At 43.5% G+C, this 17180-nt stretch overlaps 1 protein-coding gene across 1 annotated transcript; it reads left to right on the top strand.

Annotated features, from left to right (window-relative positions):
• Window positions 1-12995: 12995 nt before the first annotated feature.
• Window positions 12996-17058, top strand: PTPN18 (protein tyrosine phosphatase non-receptor type 18). Its single transcript, XM_045298336.1, is given in 7 exon segments — window positions 12996-13071; window positions 13337-13407; window positions 13498-13575; window positions 13675-13769; window positions 14626-14969; window positions 15451-15525; window positions 15744-17058. Coding segments are annotated over 7 exon segments (807 nt in total). The 3' UTR covers window positions 15812-17058.
• The last annotated feature ends 122 nt before the right edge of the window (window positions 17059-17180 follow it).

Below are 17180 nucleotides of genomic sequence, written 5' to 3'. Positions count from 1 at the left end.
AAGCTTTCTAATGTAATTTCCAATATCCATTTCTATCACATTATGTCTATAACAGTAGGTATGAAAAATCCTAGAACAGTCAGAACTTAAACAATTACTTTTTTCAGAACACCCATCCATACACAGGTGGCCGTAGGCCTGTGGCAGGGTGTATGTAGCAGGCCTGGCCCTCTTGCCAGCCTTCTGTGTAAATGGCATGGCCACTTTTCACCCTAAGCTGCAATTAACATCCACTAGATGGCACCTAACAACATTCCTTTCAGTCATTTCCATTAATAACCAAAGGGTCAAAAGCTTCGCTTCCTATGCCCTTTCCAGATAGTAAATGAGTAATCTGGGGCCATAGCTGACCTTTGACTCTCCAGAGAAGGAGGAAATTCCATCGAAGAGCAGACGTGCCTCCACCTTACACTTGATTTGTTTCTCTGCAACCCTGTATCCTGGGTGCTAAATTATATTTGGATTTTCTCAAGAAAAACAGCAACTTGGAAAAACGGACTTTTATCAAGAAAGAATTTGCTGTCCAGAACCAGCTAAGGCAGTCCAGGCAAGCGGAAGTAAGTGAAGAGGAACAAGAGCAGTTCCCAGGTCTCATGAAAAGGTTCCTCCCTCTCAGCAGGCATCTCAGTCTGACCTGATTGGTAGGCTGGGCTCTACCCCCACCTCCACATAGGTACTACCAAATTGGCAAAATCTAACCATCACAATAAGCATGAGACCAGAGCAAAGGAGGACATGTTCAGACGGGTTGTTAGGACATCTGAAGCACGCCTTGTTTTTTATTCAAGACCTCCAGGCGTGCTTTTTCATACCCCGGAGGGATAACGGAGGACCACTCATCATATAGACCCCACTGCCACCTCTCACTTCAGAGAAAGGGTTCAAAGTCACATAGGGAATGGCCAGTGTAGCACAGGAGAAGCAATTTATTTTTCCCAAAGCTATGTATTTAAATTTTTTTTTTTTTACAAAACACCTTGAAAGTACTCTCCATTCACTTGTTGAACATGTGTTTCCATTCTGACAACACCTTTTTTTTTTCTTCACCTCTTCATTGTCAAATCACTGTCCTTTCATGTCCCTCTCCATTTGTGGAAACAAAAAAGTCACACAGAGCAAGATCAGGTGAGTAAGGTGCATGAGGCAAGAATGGCATGCTGGGTTTTTGGGGGGTTTTTTTGGTCAAAAACTGACACACTGAGATGTCTGTGTGAATGGCTGCATTTTTCATGGCAAAACCAGTCCCCTATCTGCCACAAATCAGGCTTCTTTTGGTCACACACTGTTAAGGATTCTTCAGAGCCTCTGAATAGAAAGTTTAATAGTCTGGCCTGGTGGAAGGAACCCCAAACACGCTATCCCCCTCACATCACATCCGGTGTTTTGGGGGGTGTATCCCTTTATAAGTCACCTTTTGCTCACTTGACATCTCTGGGATCACTCTTTGGCCCCATTCCTTGTACCTTCCAAAGGGCTCTGATTTGACAAAGCGGGTTTAAGACCCTGGAATAAGCTTGGCTTCATAGAGGGGAGTAATAAAAAAAAATTTTTTTAATCAGGTGGATTTGGAGTCATGGAGGGAAAAAGATGAATAGGGGATGGGGAGTAGAGGAGACCTCTGCATGGCAGAGACGCACCAAACCTTACCTGGATCATCTCAGAAAACACGGGTGCAGGCCATGCGAAGACCCTTTGGTGGACATTCCTAGGGCTCAGAAGAGCCTTGGGACTAGGCGTGACCCAGTTACGGAGTGGGCAGGGGGACTATAGGCGCTAGGACTTCACAGGATAGGTCTACGGTCTTCAGCTCTGCTTACGTCAGTCCTTTTCCTTCTGCTGTGCATTCCACACCCTCTCCCAGGATCCCACGCTGGAGAATTTGCCTGTGAATACTCTGAATACATTTCCAGACAAAAACGTCAGCTTTCTGTATTTGCTGTAACATCACCACCAAGTTGGGTTAAAACAAAAGAAATGTATTCTCACACAATTTGGGAGGACAGTGTCTGAAATCAAGTTGTTTGCAAGCATACACTGTCTCCCGGTGTTCCAGGGACAGAATCTGCCCCAGGTCTCTCCCAGTTTCTGGTTTCCAGTAAATCTTGGCTTTGAGTTCCTTTGTTTTATCTGTACCTTCTGCCTTCACATTGTTTCTTTGTCGCCTTCTGTGTGTCTCTGAGAAGGACATTTAATAGCTGTGGGACCCACACCTGGTAATCCGATGATCACCACTTCTCAAAATCCTTAATCCCATCTGCAAAGATCTTTTCTTCAAATAGAGTCACATTCAGAGGTTCCGGGCTTTATGGTGTGAACATGGGTTAGCCTGGGGACACTATCCAATACACTGCATGTATTCATAAGCAACCTTAGGTGGTCATGGACTTCCTGTCTGTCCTGTAATCCACCTGTGCAGATATCACAGGCATGAGGGTGACCTAGGGTTAATTGCACAGGGCCCAGGACTGTATAGAGCAATTGTTTATTAAGCAGAAAACACGTGCTTAATCATGGGTGTTTACTTTTTTAATAGTTTGAGCACAGAAGGCTCAACTTAAGAGCCGGATTTAGCACTAAGTGGCCAGCTTTTAGACAAAGCCAAAAAACCAAACTCGCAGCCACCGAGTCCTATAGTGAGGCCCTGTGGCTTTCCGAGACGGTGACTGTTTACGGAAGTAGAAAGCCCAATCTTTCACTTACGGAGCTGCTCGTAGTTTCAAACCGCCAACCATGTGCATTACAGACGATCAAAATAAGATGCCAAAATGTACTTCACTGTAACATCCTATATTAAAACTATTACTTTACTTCTTTCAAGTTCTGTAGCTAACCAAGCAGCTTTACTAGCAGTGGAAGACTTTTGAAAAGGCCAATTAGATACAATCAGAAAAATATCAATAGTGAATGATATCCATGGCACTCTGGGGCAAGGCCTTTACTGTCCCACTGGTGGTAGAACCTGAGGACAAAGGCTTGGTGGGATGTAATACTGTGGGATATTTTTACTCTTAAATGTTCTACTTCCTGTGTGTGTCTCCATCCCAGGTATCACAAGAGAACAAATGGATATAATAGTCACAAATGATCATTTGGACACAATCTGTTGGGGGAGTATGGTATTTTAAGAGGCAAAGAAAACCAAAATTTAGAAAAATGAGTTTGTGTTGAGGGGGGATTTTTACATATGCCTGTGTCTGGGGACAGCCTACCTCATTGACTCTCAAGGACACCTGGATTTGGGGGTGTTAGGTTGCAAAAGGACTCCTGTTGCATCTTCTTCTTTGATGTTTCTGTTAGCAAACAGGTGGTACTTAGAGTTATGAATTGTCAAAAAGATGAGAGAGGAAACAAACGTTGAGCTGGCCTGGTGTTCACGTGTGAACATCCTAGGGCCAGTGACAGGTTGGAGAAAAGCACACTCTTAGGAAATGCTTAGGAATAGACAACATCATGTCTGCTACATGACATGACATGTCTGCTACATACTTGCATGTGTGTCAGAAATGTTTAAAAGATGAGAATGCCAAATAGATGGCATATGGGAGCTATATGCCCTATACCTGTAATCTTTATATAACTTTGGAATTATTTCAACAGGAAAAAGCACAATGAGGTGTTCTGGAATTGCTATTTTTCTGAAGGTTATCCATAGTTTGCAATGAATCACACAATTGAATGCCTTTGCATAGGCAACAAGACACAAACATCTTTCTGGTATTCTGTTTTGAGCCAGGATCCATCTAACATCAGCAATGATATCCCTTGTTCCACATCGTCTTCTGAAACCAGCCTGAACTTCTGGCAGCTCCCTGTACTGCTGCAGCCATTGTTGGATGATCTTAAGCAAAACTTGTGTGTGGTATCAATGATATTCTATAGTTTGAGCAATCTGTTGGGTCACCTTTCTGTGGAATGGACACAAAAATGGATCTCTTCTAGTCAGTTGGCCAAGTAGCTGTCTTCTAAATTTCCTAGCATAGAACAAGTGAGCACCTCTAGTGCTTCTTCAGCTTGCTAAAACATTGCAATGGGCATTCCGTCAATCCTGCAGCCTCGTTTTGGACTAATTATGCATTCAGTGCTACTTGGATTTCTTCCTTCGGCACCATTGGTTCTTGCTCATATTGCTACTTCCTGAAATGGTAGAATGTTGACTAGTACTTTTTGGTACAGTGACTGTATTCTTTCCATAAATTTTGATGCTTCGATCAATATTTGCTCATAGAATATTTCAAGATTGAAAATCCAGGCTTCAATTCTTCTTGAGTTCTTAACGTTTCAGACATGCTGAGTGTGTTCTCTTTTGGTTTTTTTAAATTCTAGGTCTTTGCGTATTTCATTTTAATATCTGGCTTTGTCTTCTGGAGCTGCCATTTGAAATTTTCTATTCAGCTCTTTGACTTCATCCTTTCTTCCATTTGCTTTAGCTACTCTACGATTAAGAGCAAGCTTCGGAGTCCCTTCTGACATCACTTTGATCTTTTCATTCTTTCCTGTCTTTCTAATGACCTTTTGCTTTCCTGATGAATGATGGTCTTGATGTCCTCCCATAGCTCAAGTCTTCTGCCATTACTGTTCAGTGCAGCCCATCTGTTCTTGAGATGGTCTCAAAATTCAGGTGGGATAGACTCCAGGTCATATTTTGCTGTTGCGGACTTGTTTTAATTTTCTTGAGCTTTATCCTGAACTTACCTATGAGCAGTTGGTGGTTTTTTCTGCAGCAGGCCCCTCGTCTGGTTTTAGCTGCTGATATTGAGCTTCTCCATCATGTTTTCCCACATGTGGAGTCAATTTGATTTCTGTGTATTCCATCGGGAAGTCTGTGTGCATAGTTGCTTTTTGTGCTGTTGAAAAGCTGTATTTGCTATGAACAAGTCATTGGTTTTGCAGAATTCTATCATCTGATCTCCAGCTTCTTTCCTATCTCCGAGTCCATCCTTTCCAACTTTTCCTTCCTCTTTGTTCCCAACTTTTGTATTCCAATCACCAATAGTTATCAATGCATCGTGATTGCGTGTTTGATCAATTTCAGACTGAAGTGGTTGTAAGAGTTCTTCAATTTCTTCATCACCAGCTTTGGTGGTTGGTGCATGAATTGTAATAATAGTTACATTGATTGAATTTCTTTAAGGCCGATAGTTATAATCCTATCACAGATAGCATTGTATTTCATGATGGATTTAGCAAGACCCTTTCTAATTATGTCACACCATTCCTCTTGATTGTGTTATTCCCAACCCAATAAATCATATGATTTTCTGATTCCAAATTGCCAACACCAGTCCATTTCCACTCACCAATGTCTAGGATATTGATCTTTATGTGCTCCATTTCATTTTTGAACACTTCCAATTTTCCTAAATTCATGCTTATTAGCACATTCCAAGTTCTGAGCAGTAGAAGGTTTCTGCAGGCGTTGCTCTTTGCGTGGAGTCACACCCTATCTGTAAATGAAGAGCCCTAAGACTCACTCCCCCAGGCTCTACCCAACTCATGTCACCATGGTCGACTCCCCTCCAAGAAGTCAGCTCCTCTTTAGTCACAAGTCAAATGCCCAGGGCCCTGAGGGGCCCATCTCCCAGCAGTGTCCACACTTTTGCTCCCTTTGTTTAGGCTTTCAGTCTCTGACAAGGCCTTGAAGCGATGCACAAGACTTTCAGTGGTTTCTTCCTCCAAAGTGGGGAGCTGAATCCTTCCATGCTGTCTTCATTGGTGTGTTAGGGTTCTCTAGAGAGACAACACCAGATTGCTAGTAAGTATATATATATATATATTTATAAAGATAGATAAATATATAACAAGAAATGAGCTGTTAAATTATATACAGATAGATAGATAGATAATACAAGAAATGAACAGTTAAATTATAAGCAGTACAAATGGCTCAGTGCAACTCACTCCCGTGAGAGAGAGTTGTGAGACACTGGCAGTCCTTTGAGCCTTGAGGGCCACCACGATGTCCTCTGTGGAGAGAGAGCTCGGCTATCCCAGCACAGTCAGCAAAACAGCAAGGCAGGTCACCAACCATCAGTCCCCAGCTCCAGAGACGTAAATTTCAATCGTGGTCTTAAAGGGACCTCAACTTACAGCGACACAGTCCACAGGCTAGGCATCCCACAGGTAGTGTAGCCTATAAATTGAGGCACAGACAAGCAAGGCAGCCACACACTGGTCCGATGATCAAAGAGCGAGAGACAAGAAAGGCGAGGCTCACCGAGCCATGTATGTCTCTGCCCTTCAATTAATCCCCCTTGCGTTTAACGGCCAGCCTGATGCAATAAACTATCTCAATTGGCTATATGTTGTGTTACTATGTTGTGTGTGTTCCACTTCATGCTACTCAATAGGCTAGAAGCAGTGAATGAAATGACAAGGCATATGATCACTTAAAAAATAGACTAGGATAGGACCTTCTCTGCATGAGAGTATGAGGGACTCTATAAAAGAATTGGATTACAAATCAACATATAGGCTATGGATTAAAGATAGAAATAATAAAAATCTACTTTTATAGAAAGTGGTAACCAAAAACCACAAGGGAACCCTGTGGACTATAGGAAGAAAAGAATAATTGGAACTACACAAAATTTCTCAGTTGGGAATTACCTAAAATAATAAAAATATTCCCCTACACTGTGCTTACCAACTTAACATCTGATATCAATTAAGTGGATGCACAGTTACATTATGTCAGGTGTTATACCGGAAAATCATACTTACCAAAGTGTTAGCACTGTACATCTTGTCAAGGATCACCAGCTTGGCCATAGCATTCTTGATACTTCTAATTATGATTCTGAGTATCAGATTTGCACCATCTGTGAAAATAAACCGTGCGATAACAATACCACCCAACTTCTTTGCATGCAGCTTACTAACTATACATCATGCACTTTGTATAACACTATCTAAGAGACGAATTATCAGAAAATTCACCATCCAGCAAAATACAGCTGATTTGTGAAGAAGAAACTACATGTGAAGAGTGGCCCAGTGTTGGTGCATTCAACTATCCTCATAACATCCACCCTGGCAAAGCTGGTCCTGAGACCGGATCTCGCCAGACAATTCAACACAAAAACTCCTCTTCTTCAGTTAGGAGAGAGTGAGCTGATTGACGGAGTTCTCAATGCACTCAGGTGTACTAACTTTGGCTGAGATTGCCAGTTCAAGATTGGCTACTGCTGTTGGCCATGTGTTCAACTTCATGCTACTCAAAATGATTGGCTACAAAGCAGTGAATGTAATGAACATAATAGCAACTTCACATAGATTTCCTAGTGAATTATTTTTTTGTGATTAATGATAGAGTTGCTGAACAAAATTTTAGTATAGAAGGATTTGATGTGGTTGACTTAGAGCCGCGGTTCTCAACCTGTGGATCGTGACCCCTTTGGGGGTCAAATGACCCTTTCACACGGGTCGTCCGATTCATAACAGTAGCAAAATTACAGTGACGAAGTAGCAACAAAAATAATTTTATGGTTGGGGGTCACCACATGAGGAACTGTATTAAAGGGTAGTGGCATTAGGAAGGTTGAGAACCACTGATGTAGAAGAAATTGATTTGTTGATTACAGAGGAATGTGACCCAACTAGCTTTGAAAAGAGGAATATTGTTATATTTCATTATATTTTATTCACATGTGCTGTGATAAATGATATCATTAGAAATGATGAGGGCAGTGTGCTAGTGTAAGTAGTAATAATACTGCAAATTCAACTCGAGCAAGTGGTGATCCTGCAACCACTAGAAACAGTACCACTCTAAACTCTAAACGTTGTTCCCATGGAATTTGATTTTAGGATTTTGGAATACCAAAGTATAACCAGTATGGCTAATTGCGCGAAGTCCTGGCTGGCTCTTCCTTTGATCATGTACCATCAACCGTTGGAGGAGGAATGACTCCACAGCTGGGCAGGTTTGGCTGACTTACCAGCTTTTGGAATAACTCTAAGTACAAAATTGAATATACTTGCGTGAATAGTTTTACTATACTGGTGGATCCCTGCGGACAACAGACCAGGGTGTGAATAGACTTCCTTTCAGACAGAGTGCATTGTAAAGTGGAATATTGCACATATTGCAAATAGTTAAAATAGAACATTTTATCATTTAACCTGACTTTTAACCCATTTTAAATTTTTTCTAGTTTTTAATATTTTATGCTTTCTTTCCAGTTCAGATTTATGTCTGTTTTATTTTGTCATGGTTGTTGGGATTTGTCTTTCTTTTTATGTTTGCTTGTTTTTTCCTGTACATGAAATCCAGGATAGGTAAATCTATAGATACAGTAATTGAATTAACAGTTTCCTAGGAGCATAGCTGAAAGAAAAGCAACCAAGAAAAAACTGCAAGCCTAGAGTTGCAATATTTTACTTGTCTGGCTGAGTTAATCAGATACAAAATAGGCAGACACTCTAAGATAGCGCATGGCGACTTCTCACACGTCCAATGCCCTGAAGGAAGCCTGGGTTATTGCTCAGAACCACCGACGTGACAGATTAACCAGGGCGTCCATCAGCTCACTATCCAGCCAGAGGGCAGCACGCGTGATCCGCACTGAATATCCCACTAGAATGGACCTTTCTAAGTTGGGATACAAAATAATAGAATCCACCATGTCACCCAACCCGTCTATTGATTATTACAATCATATAGATTATACAGAAAAATATGCATTATTTTATAAAGAAGCCATTTTGGTTGTGACTCTCCTGATTTGGAAGAAGAACATAAGGAGGTCAGTATGGTAATCACACAGCAACAACAAACATGAGCAGTACAGCTCAGAGTGTTCTGAGTAGTATCAAAGGGGAACCATATTTATCCAAATGTCTGCATGATACTATGTGTCAGGTTCTCACACATGAACACCCCACTTGTTGACACCTTGACCAAAGAAGAGTCTTGTAAAGAAGAACTATGTAAAAAAAGTGGAGAGAAAGATTGGCACCCCTAATACTGACAGATACATATGTCAACTCCAGGGAAATTGATAACTACAAAACATTGGCCACTACAAGAACATGTGCATATGTTAAAGACATATGCACCCCAATCTAACGAGGTGAAATGAAAATGAAAAATAAAACATATAACCTATAGGTAAGACCAATGTGAGCTTGCTTTCCAGTGAGTCAAAGACTACACCCTAGTCACCAACACTGGTTCTCACTACCAATGCAGTGAATGGCAATTTGCCGGATTCACCTAACAATAGTGATGTACACAAAGGGTACTTAGCTAAGTCTCGAGATAGCAATTGTAGACATTGGAAATGCAATGGCAACAATAGACTCGAAAAATATAAAACACTACCTTCTTAATTCCAGATATCAAACACTCTGGAAATACAACCACCTTTCACTTTATGTCCCTAGTCAAAGGATACATTTAAATAAGAAATAATATGTGGATGAATATTACCTATAAACACCAAGTGATAGCTTTACCATTGAATATAACCATAACCAAATTCCCTAGACACCATGCCCCAAAAGAATGTTATGAAAGGCAATACCAAGGCATGAGTCTATTCAATACAGAGTCTGAGAGTATTACTGCTTCCACAGACATAGCATGGAAAACATGAGCTATCACATGTAATTGTGCAAATCACAGTAATACTATGTTCAATAGTATTAGCAATAGACCTATAATGGCTACATAGAACAAGTGTAGAAAGGGAAATATTCTTAACTGCTAAGATTTGGTTTCCACCTACAAATGGGACACATGACATGAAGTGACACAATGACAATAGAGAACACACAGATAGACTCGATAAACTGTCAATGATGAAATCAATAAAAATATCAATAGTCTAAGCTCATACTCGGCCAACTGAAGGAGTTCAGATTGGTGGAATCATCTATAAAAAGAATAATTTACTGAAAATTTATATATACAGATAGGTTATAAAATTTTCTGATGCTTATATGTGAGGGGGCACCAAAAAAAACCGGATTTTTTTTAAAGCTAAGTATTTAAATTTTTTTTTACAAATCATCTTTATCATCTTCCAAGTACTCGTCATTACACTGAATACATTTGTCAAATCTGTGATTCCATTCTTGGAAATATTTTTCAAACTCATGTTTGGATGTCTGACAGCAGCTCCCTTGTTTTTTGCTTCACCTCTTCTATGTTGTCAAATCACTGTTCATTCATGGAAACAATAAGAAGTTGTACAGAGTGAGGTCAGGTGACTAAGGTGTGTGGGGCAAGAGAGGCATATTGTTTTTTGCCAAAAACTGGCACACTGAGAAGGCTGCATGAGCAGGTGCACTGTTGTGGTGACAAAACTAGTCCCGTCTGACACAAATCAGACTTTTTATGTCGCACACTGTTAGGCAATCTTTTCAGAACCTCTAAATAGAAAGCTTGATTAGCAGTCTGACCTGGTGGAATGAGCTCCAAATGCACTACAACTCGACATTATTGTCCATTTGGGAAGTCGACAGAACGAGGTTTGTCATCAATTGACATTTCACCTTTTTTTTTTTGCCCCAAATAATTTTATTCAGGCTCTTACAGCTCTTATAACATTCCATACATCAATTGTATCAAGCATATTTGTACATATGTTGCCATCATCATTTTCTAAACACTTACTTTCTATTTGAGCACTTGGTGTCAGCCCCTCCTATTTCCCTCCACACCCACTTCCACCCGTGTGACCCCTTGAGGAATTACAAATTACTGTTATTTTCATATCTTACATGGACCACTGTCTCTCTTCACCCATGTTTCTGTTGCTCATCCCCCTGGAGTGGGTGGTGGTGGTGGTGGTTATGCATTGATCACTGTGATCGGTTCCCCCTTCCTCCCCTCCTTTCCTCACCTTCCCCCTACCCTCCCGGTATCACTCCTCCCATTTCTGTTCCTGAGGGGGGTATCTGACCTGGATTCCATGTGTGGTGAGTTCTTCTTTGTACCAGTATACATGCTCCGGTCTAGCCAGAACTGAAAGGCAGGGCTGGGGTCAGGATAGTGTGGGGTGAGGAAGCCTCAAAGAGCCAGAGGAATATTGTGTGTTTCATCAGTGATTTCACCTTTTTTGAAGTGAGAAAACCACTCATACACTTGAGTTTTTCCCATAGCGCTGTTCTTGTAAGCTGTGTTCAACATCACAATGGTTTCTGCAGTATTTTTCCCGAGCAGGAAACAAAATTTCACAGCTACACGCTGTTCTTTTAAATTGGCCATCAACAAAAAAAATGAGGTTTGAACAAAACTGCTTTCATGAAAAAATTCACTGTGATCAGAGAGAAAATTCCTCAGCAAGGTCACTGGGTGCACTAACTCAGAGGAAGTTGCTCTATGCTCGCCTAGTAGGAAAAATGTGTACTATGAAAACTCTACCCAGCAGCGCTTTTTCAGGTGTTTTGGGGGGGTACCCCCTCATATATAGAAAATCAATGGAAATATACCATCTGGACTGGTACTCACCCAATATACATGAATACTACCCTACTAACACATTAATTCCCACCTTATCTAGCTAGAAATAAAAGATTCAAGGAATGTTACATAAAACCTAATAGTCCAGGCCTTGCATCTTTGAATACGTTATGCCTCAGGACATTGTATTACAAACCAGCATTGACTTTAGAACTCATCTTACTTGCACCTGAAATTCTGCAGACACAATCCTACGACCCTCCGCATAATCAACCAGTGCATGTTATACACAATCCCATAGGGTTACATTTACTTTCACCAAATTACAATTTGATGTTTACAAAGTTTTATCTCAATGTAGATTAGTCATAAACACTATGCACACCAGCCAAATATGTCACCACTAGATAGGGAAACCTTTGTGAAGAGCTTTACAATTACTTAAGGAATAAGCACTGGTTGCCAACTTCTTGATAGATGGAATACAGGCATTAGGAATACGGGAAATCAAAGCAGATTTTTTTCCATTTGGAAGCTGCAGCACTAAATTTTAACTCATTACAAGCAAACATGCACCAATTGGCAAGCTTAGTTTCAAAATAATTTTCATAACTGAATACAATATCACATACAAGATGTTAAGCACCATCAGACACAATTTATGAAGGACTTTCAAACTAGGAGTGGTAGATACAAATTGGAGACATTAAGACATTCCTCAATTCATAAACTGAAATGTGCTTGTAAGGATACATGGATGGACTTAAAAATTATTACCTACCCATGGAAAGGGACTGCCTAGGACATGGAATGAGGTGATAAAACTAGATATTGAATCTTCAGCAGGTTGCTTAGAACCTAGTGACAGTATTACAATTGACAGGACAAGTCTCTGTGTTCATCTATAAAATTCCTACTAAAATAGACAATAACAATTATGCTATAGCACGGGAAGAAACTATAGATATCGATGGTTTTGTGATGCTCCAAGCACACATATAAATGAGACTCAAAAACATGCACTACAAATTACTAATCCTAAAATCAATGGCACACCAAAGATGTTACTGAACTTTGGATGGAGCACATGAATAATCTACAAAAGGGTCGTTCAACTTGGTATGGCCACAAGTGGAAAAGGGGAACTCAACTGCTCACTGCTTCTTAGAGGAAGGATGTATGCAAATGATAAAAGCTATTAATATCTCCCTCAACACAGGAGGGAGACTAAATCAGCATTAACATATCCATTGTACAAAACCTTACAAAACAAGTGTTCACAAGATAAATTGGGTTACCGCTAATCTAACATAAATATGAAAGACAATATAGAATAGCTGGGAAAATACAGAACATTACTCAGGAAGAGATAGGGGGAAAACTGCCATTTTACATAAAGAATTAGAAAACAATAAAATATACTTGATGTACCCATGGTAGCGGATGAAAGGTGGCTACACGGAATACCCCAACCACGTTCCTTCTTGCCACTAGTTAAATATTCCTTTGTAGTTCCAGTCGAGTACAAGGGAAACTGGAAAACATGGGACCCACTAATCTCACTTAGAAATGCTGAAAGGGACTAAACATGGTCATGGATAGGGACACGTATGGAAACAATTTGAGCAAATCATCAGTGGTCTATGAGGCAGAGGACAATGGAAGTGCGGTGTAGAACTTGGAACCAGTATTACCGTTCCAAGAAACCTTGGGGCCATGCTTACATTGTATCCCCTGCAGTCACTGACATTGACTGAGCCGGCCTGCAGATAGCACAGCTGACACCCAATGACCATAGCAATTCATTCCCCTTTCAAATGATAATCTAGAGACTCTGAGAATTCAGAGGTTTCTTCACAGGGCATCCTCATTAGGGCTCAAATCCCAGCTGTCAATATCTCATTTAAAAGGGGTCATGGTTAAGCCCAGACGCAGTGTGCTCTGGGCAAACACGTGTTCTGTGCACTGTAGATTATGGGAGGCAGTTGTTCCTGGCCTAGGTACAATCAGGCCATACTTGTGTGTGTGTGTGTGTGTTGCATGTTCCAATGTCCATGGAGCCTGCTCATGTGTCTCATTTCTTCGTCCAGATAGTCCCACCTAACTTCAGCCTCTTTGAGGTGGTCCTCGAGATGTGGAAGCAGTGGTCCGCTGCTGTGCAGATGGAGGTGCGGCCATGGGCTTCTTATTCCCAAGGACACACACTAGGCTTCCTTCCACACATCCTCCCATCCTCTGCTCTCTTGAGACTGCTCTTTGCCACCCAGGAGCAGCACAGGTCCGTGTGCCATAACCTGGCTCAGATGTTCTCAGCACTCCAGGTTGCCAGCCATCGTTATGATAAGCTCAAGGAAACAAAGAGGTGCCTCTCCAATACCTCCAGTCTAGGACCCAGAGCAGGGGCATATTTCGCTCGACCATAGCACCCAGGTGTCCAGACCTTGTGGTCCTTCTAGGAGCAGGGACTGTTCTCTACGACATCCATCCTAGCCCTCCTCGACTCTCCCTTCCCAGACTGGCCCCTCTGAAGTTTATTCCACATGCACCCCTCACCTCCACCCCAGCGGAGCCGTTCTCCGTCATATGGTAATGCCCCTCACTTAGGACTTTCCAGGCCATAGTCAGCCTTCAGGTACTAGCTCCACCCGTGTCTTCTTTCCTTTTCAATTTACCATATTGTGGCTAGCTCTTTCATCTTTGAGACATTCGCCCATACCTTGTTTATCTCACCAGTACCTTCGGAAATATTCTCGGAACTGAACTCTCAGACCGCTGGGCTCCAATGACCTTTGTTATCCCAGATATCTATCACATTGCCTCCACCTCTAAAGCTACACCTCTATCCCGCTGGTGTTTTTCCCTTACCACCACATTCATTAATTCAGCAACTACTCCCTGATGCGGCCTAATTGTCCAATCTCTAGTGGGTGCTGTGACCTCCAGTCACCCCAGAGACATCGCTCTGGCCCTTCAGACTACCGAGCCCTTCTTTGTGGGGAGCAAACTTTTCCTGCCCTTTCGAAGCTTTTCAATTATTTGTTAATAAACATTTACACAGGAACGACCACCCTCCCTTCCCTTGCCCATTCAGCTTCAAGGCTGGCCCTTTCCCCCCAAGACCAGACTCTGTCTACCAGAGTCCATCCACCGAACTTCTCAGCTGCTTGTGAGACCCAGAGACCCCTCCTTCTTCCCTCTTCCCACTCTCCTTGCCCAAGCGAACCCGAAGCCAGTGGTTCCGTTGCTGAGCACAGCACCCTCCTCCCCAGCCTCTGCGGAGTCACTTCCTCCAGCCGGGGCCGGCCCACCCTCTTCTCCCCGCCCACAAGAGCTGAGCCGAGGTCTCCGCATCGGACCCGGGGCCACCTCGCCATGGCCGACACGTACGCCGTGGTGCAGAAGCGTGGCACCCTCGTGGGTCCCGGGCCAGAGGCAAGCGCGTACGGTGCCGAGGCAGAGCCTCTTTACAGCCAAGTGACACCGCGCGCCCAGAGGCTCCGGGACACCCCGGCTGACGCGGGACCCGCGGCGGAGGACCCGCAGCGCACAGCCCCCGGTCTGGGTGAGTCCCCCGAGGGCGGGCGGCCAGGCTGCGGGAAGCCCACACCCTCCCTACTTTCTGGGGCTCTCTGTCCTGCCACCACTCGGAGGACGAGAGACCGTCCCGCGAAGAGCAGGACCTCTTGCTTGGGGTCTGGTCTGGTCACTCCCCGAGGCTGAGATCAGGGTCACCCTCCCTGGAGGTTCTGCTTGTGACATTCAGGACCCCCTAGCCACACCACGGAAATTCCTCTAGACCTGACTGCGGTGTCAAAGCTAGATGCCAGTTTGGGGTTGTTGTTTTGTACCTGGTTAGGCTGCTTTGCCTGGGGGCATGCCCCAAAGGCGGATGTCCTAGTCTTGGCCACACCCCAAACGCTTTGCACCTCCCCAGGGGACTGCTCTGGCTCCACTTCCTTCCCCCGCGGGCTCCCTCCACCCTTGGTGGGGTCGCAGGCTCCAAGGTGGGGTCTAAGCCGGGTCTTGGGGCTCTTCTGCCACAGCTCCTGCGAACCACGGCCCCGCCTGGCCAGGCGCTTATGAAGATGTGGTGGACGGGATCCAGGCCAGTGGACTAGGTAAGTCACACAGAGCTTCGCGTCGCAGCGACCCTTCCCAGCTTTAAGGTAGAGCCCGGAACGCTGGGATTTAGGAGTTGGGGCCCGTGTTTTTGGAGTCTCGGAGGTGTCAGGCTAGAGTAACCCCAGAGGGCGCTGAAGCACGCGGATGCCTCCATGCCTCAGCCTCCTCCGATGTCTCAGGGTTTCGGTGACCCACGGTGGCCTTCCTCTCCCAGGCTTCAACCTGCGCATTGGAAGACCGAAGGGACCTCGGAACCCGCCTGCCCAGTGGACTCAGGTGTGAATGGAGCGGCCGGCCGTGCCTGCTGGGGCCTCACGTTACTGCCCAGACTGCTCCGCCAACTGCCAATGGTCTTTTTTTGTGTGAAATGTTGGGAATAGGGATCTTGAGCCTGGATCAAAATAAAAGTTTCTAAGAGTGGGGAATATGGGGGCGTTGCCTCAATAATTGTGTCCTAGTTGAGAGGACTGCACCCAGCAGATTCAAGCAAGAAAATCAAGAATGGGCCTAAACCCAAGGGACTACATGAGCACAGTCCCCAATTTTGAGGGGGAAATGGCTAGCTTGGTCTTTGGGGGACTGCCTTCCATCATCACACTGTGGATTAGTCTCACCTCAGTATCTGATGGCCCATCACTCAGACAGTAAGATGTCCACGCAGAGTGATGAGTGGATCTAAGAACGACAGCCATCGAAACAGGTTCAAGCCACCATAACCACAGCTAATTAGACTGACCCTTGTCTGATGAGCAAATATCGCTGCACAGAGACAGACAAATCTCAGAGCTGCACAGACAGACAGCCTCCTTCTGAGGTGCAGGCTACAGATAGGTGGATGGACTCCCAACTGAAGAGATAGAACAACCAACAGCGTGACAGCCCGACCGCAGAGAGATTGCCAAACAGATAGCATCCTTAAACGATAGACTCCTTAGTTAAGGACATGGAGGGGACCCAATCTGACCTCCTTTGGCTTCCCTATTATCACAAGGCAGAGGTTAGACATGCCTCCACACTCCATCCTTTTTACCTCTTCTGACCAACCAAGCAGCAAGAAACAGTCTAAAAAAAGGAAAGAAAGAAACAGTTCCCGTCCAGATAAGACATCAGATCAGACAATTCCATAGCTGACAAACAAAAGCAAATTTACCCATGATGCTCCAAAACTATTATCCTATTCTCTAGGCTCCCTCCTAATACATACGGTCTTCCCAAACAGATATCTGTCTGTTCTCCCTGGCAGTCTCTAAGCTATTCCTTCCAATCCACTGCCCCCAGGCTGTTGTCAAATCATCCTGTATCTATGATATGCAAGCCTCAGCCTGCTATCTGTGCAGACACATTTATGATGAGAATTCATTGAACCGGTGTATATGTAAAGTGCTTTGTTCAAGGTCTTGCACTGTGTTCAATACATGCTACGACGTAGTCAGCTCTGATGCTGTGCTCAGTGTCCATCCTAGAACATGTCATTTGCCCTTTGGGGGGATTGGGAAAATCAAGAATAAAGTTATTTTCATTAATTTCAACAGTGTGTTTGCTTGCAATAACATGTTGTGACATTCTGGTCTCTGCAGTAGAAACAACAAGTTGAAATCAAGAATTGCAGAGGGACATAGGAATTCTCCAGCTTAACAGAAACAGGAAGCCC

This window comes from Echinops telfairi, unplaced genomic scaffold (genome assembly GCF_000313985.2).
Source record: "Echinops telfairi isolate 266 unplaced genomic scaffold, ASM31398v2 ScPeMD7_4;HRSCAF=17, whole genome shotgun sequence".
Lineage (NCBI taxonomy): Eukaryota > Metazoa > Chordata > Mammalia > Afrosoricida > Tenrecidae > Echinops > Echinops telfairi.
This window is presented reverse-complemented; position numbering and strand designations above follow the sequence as displayed.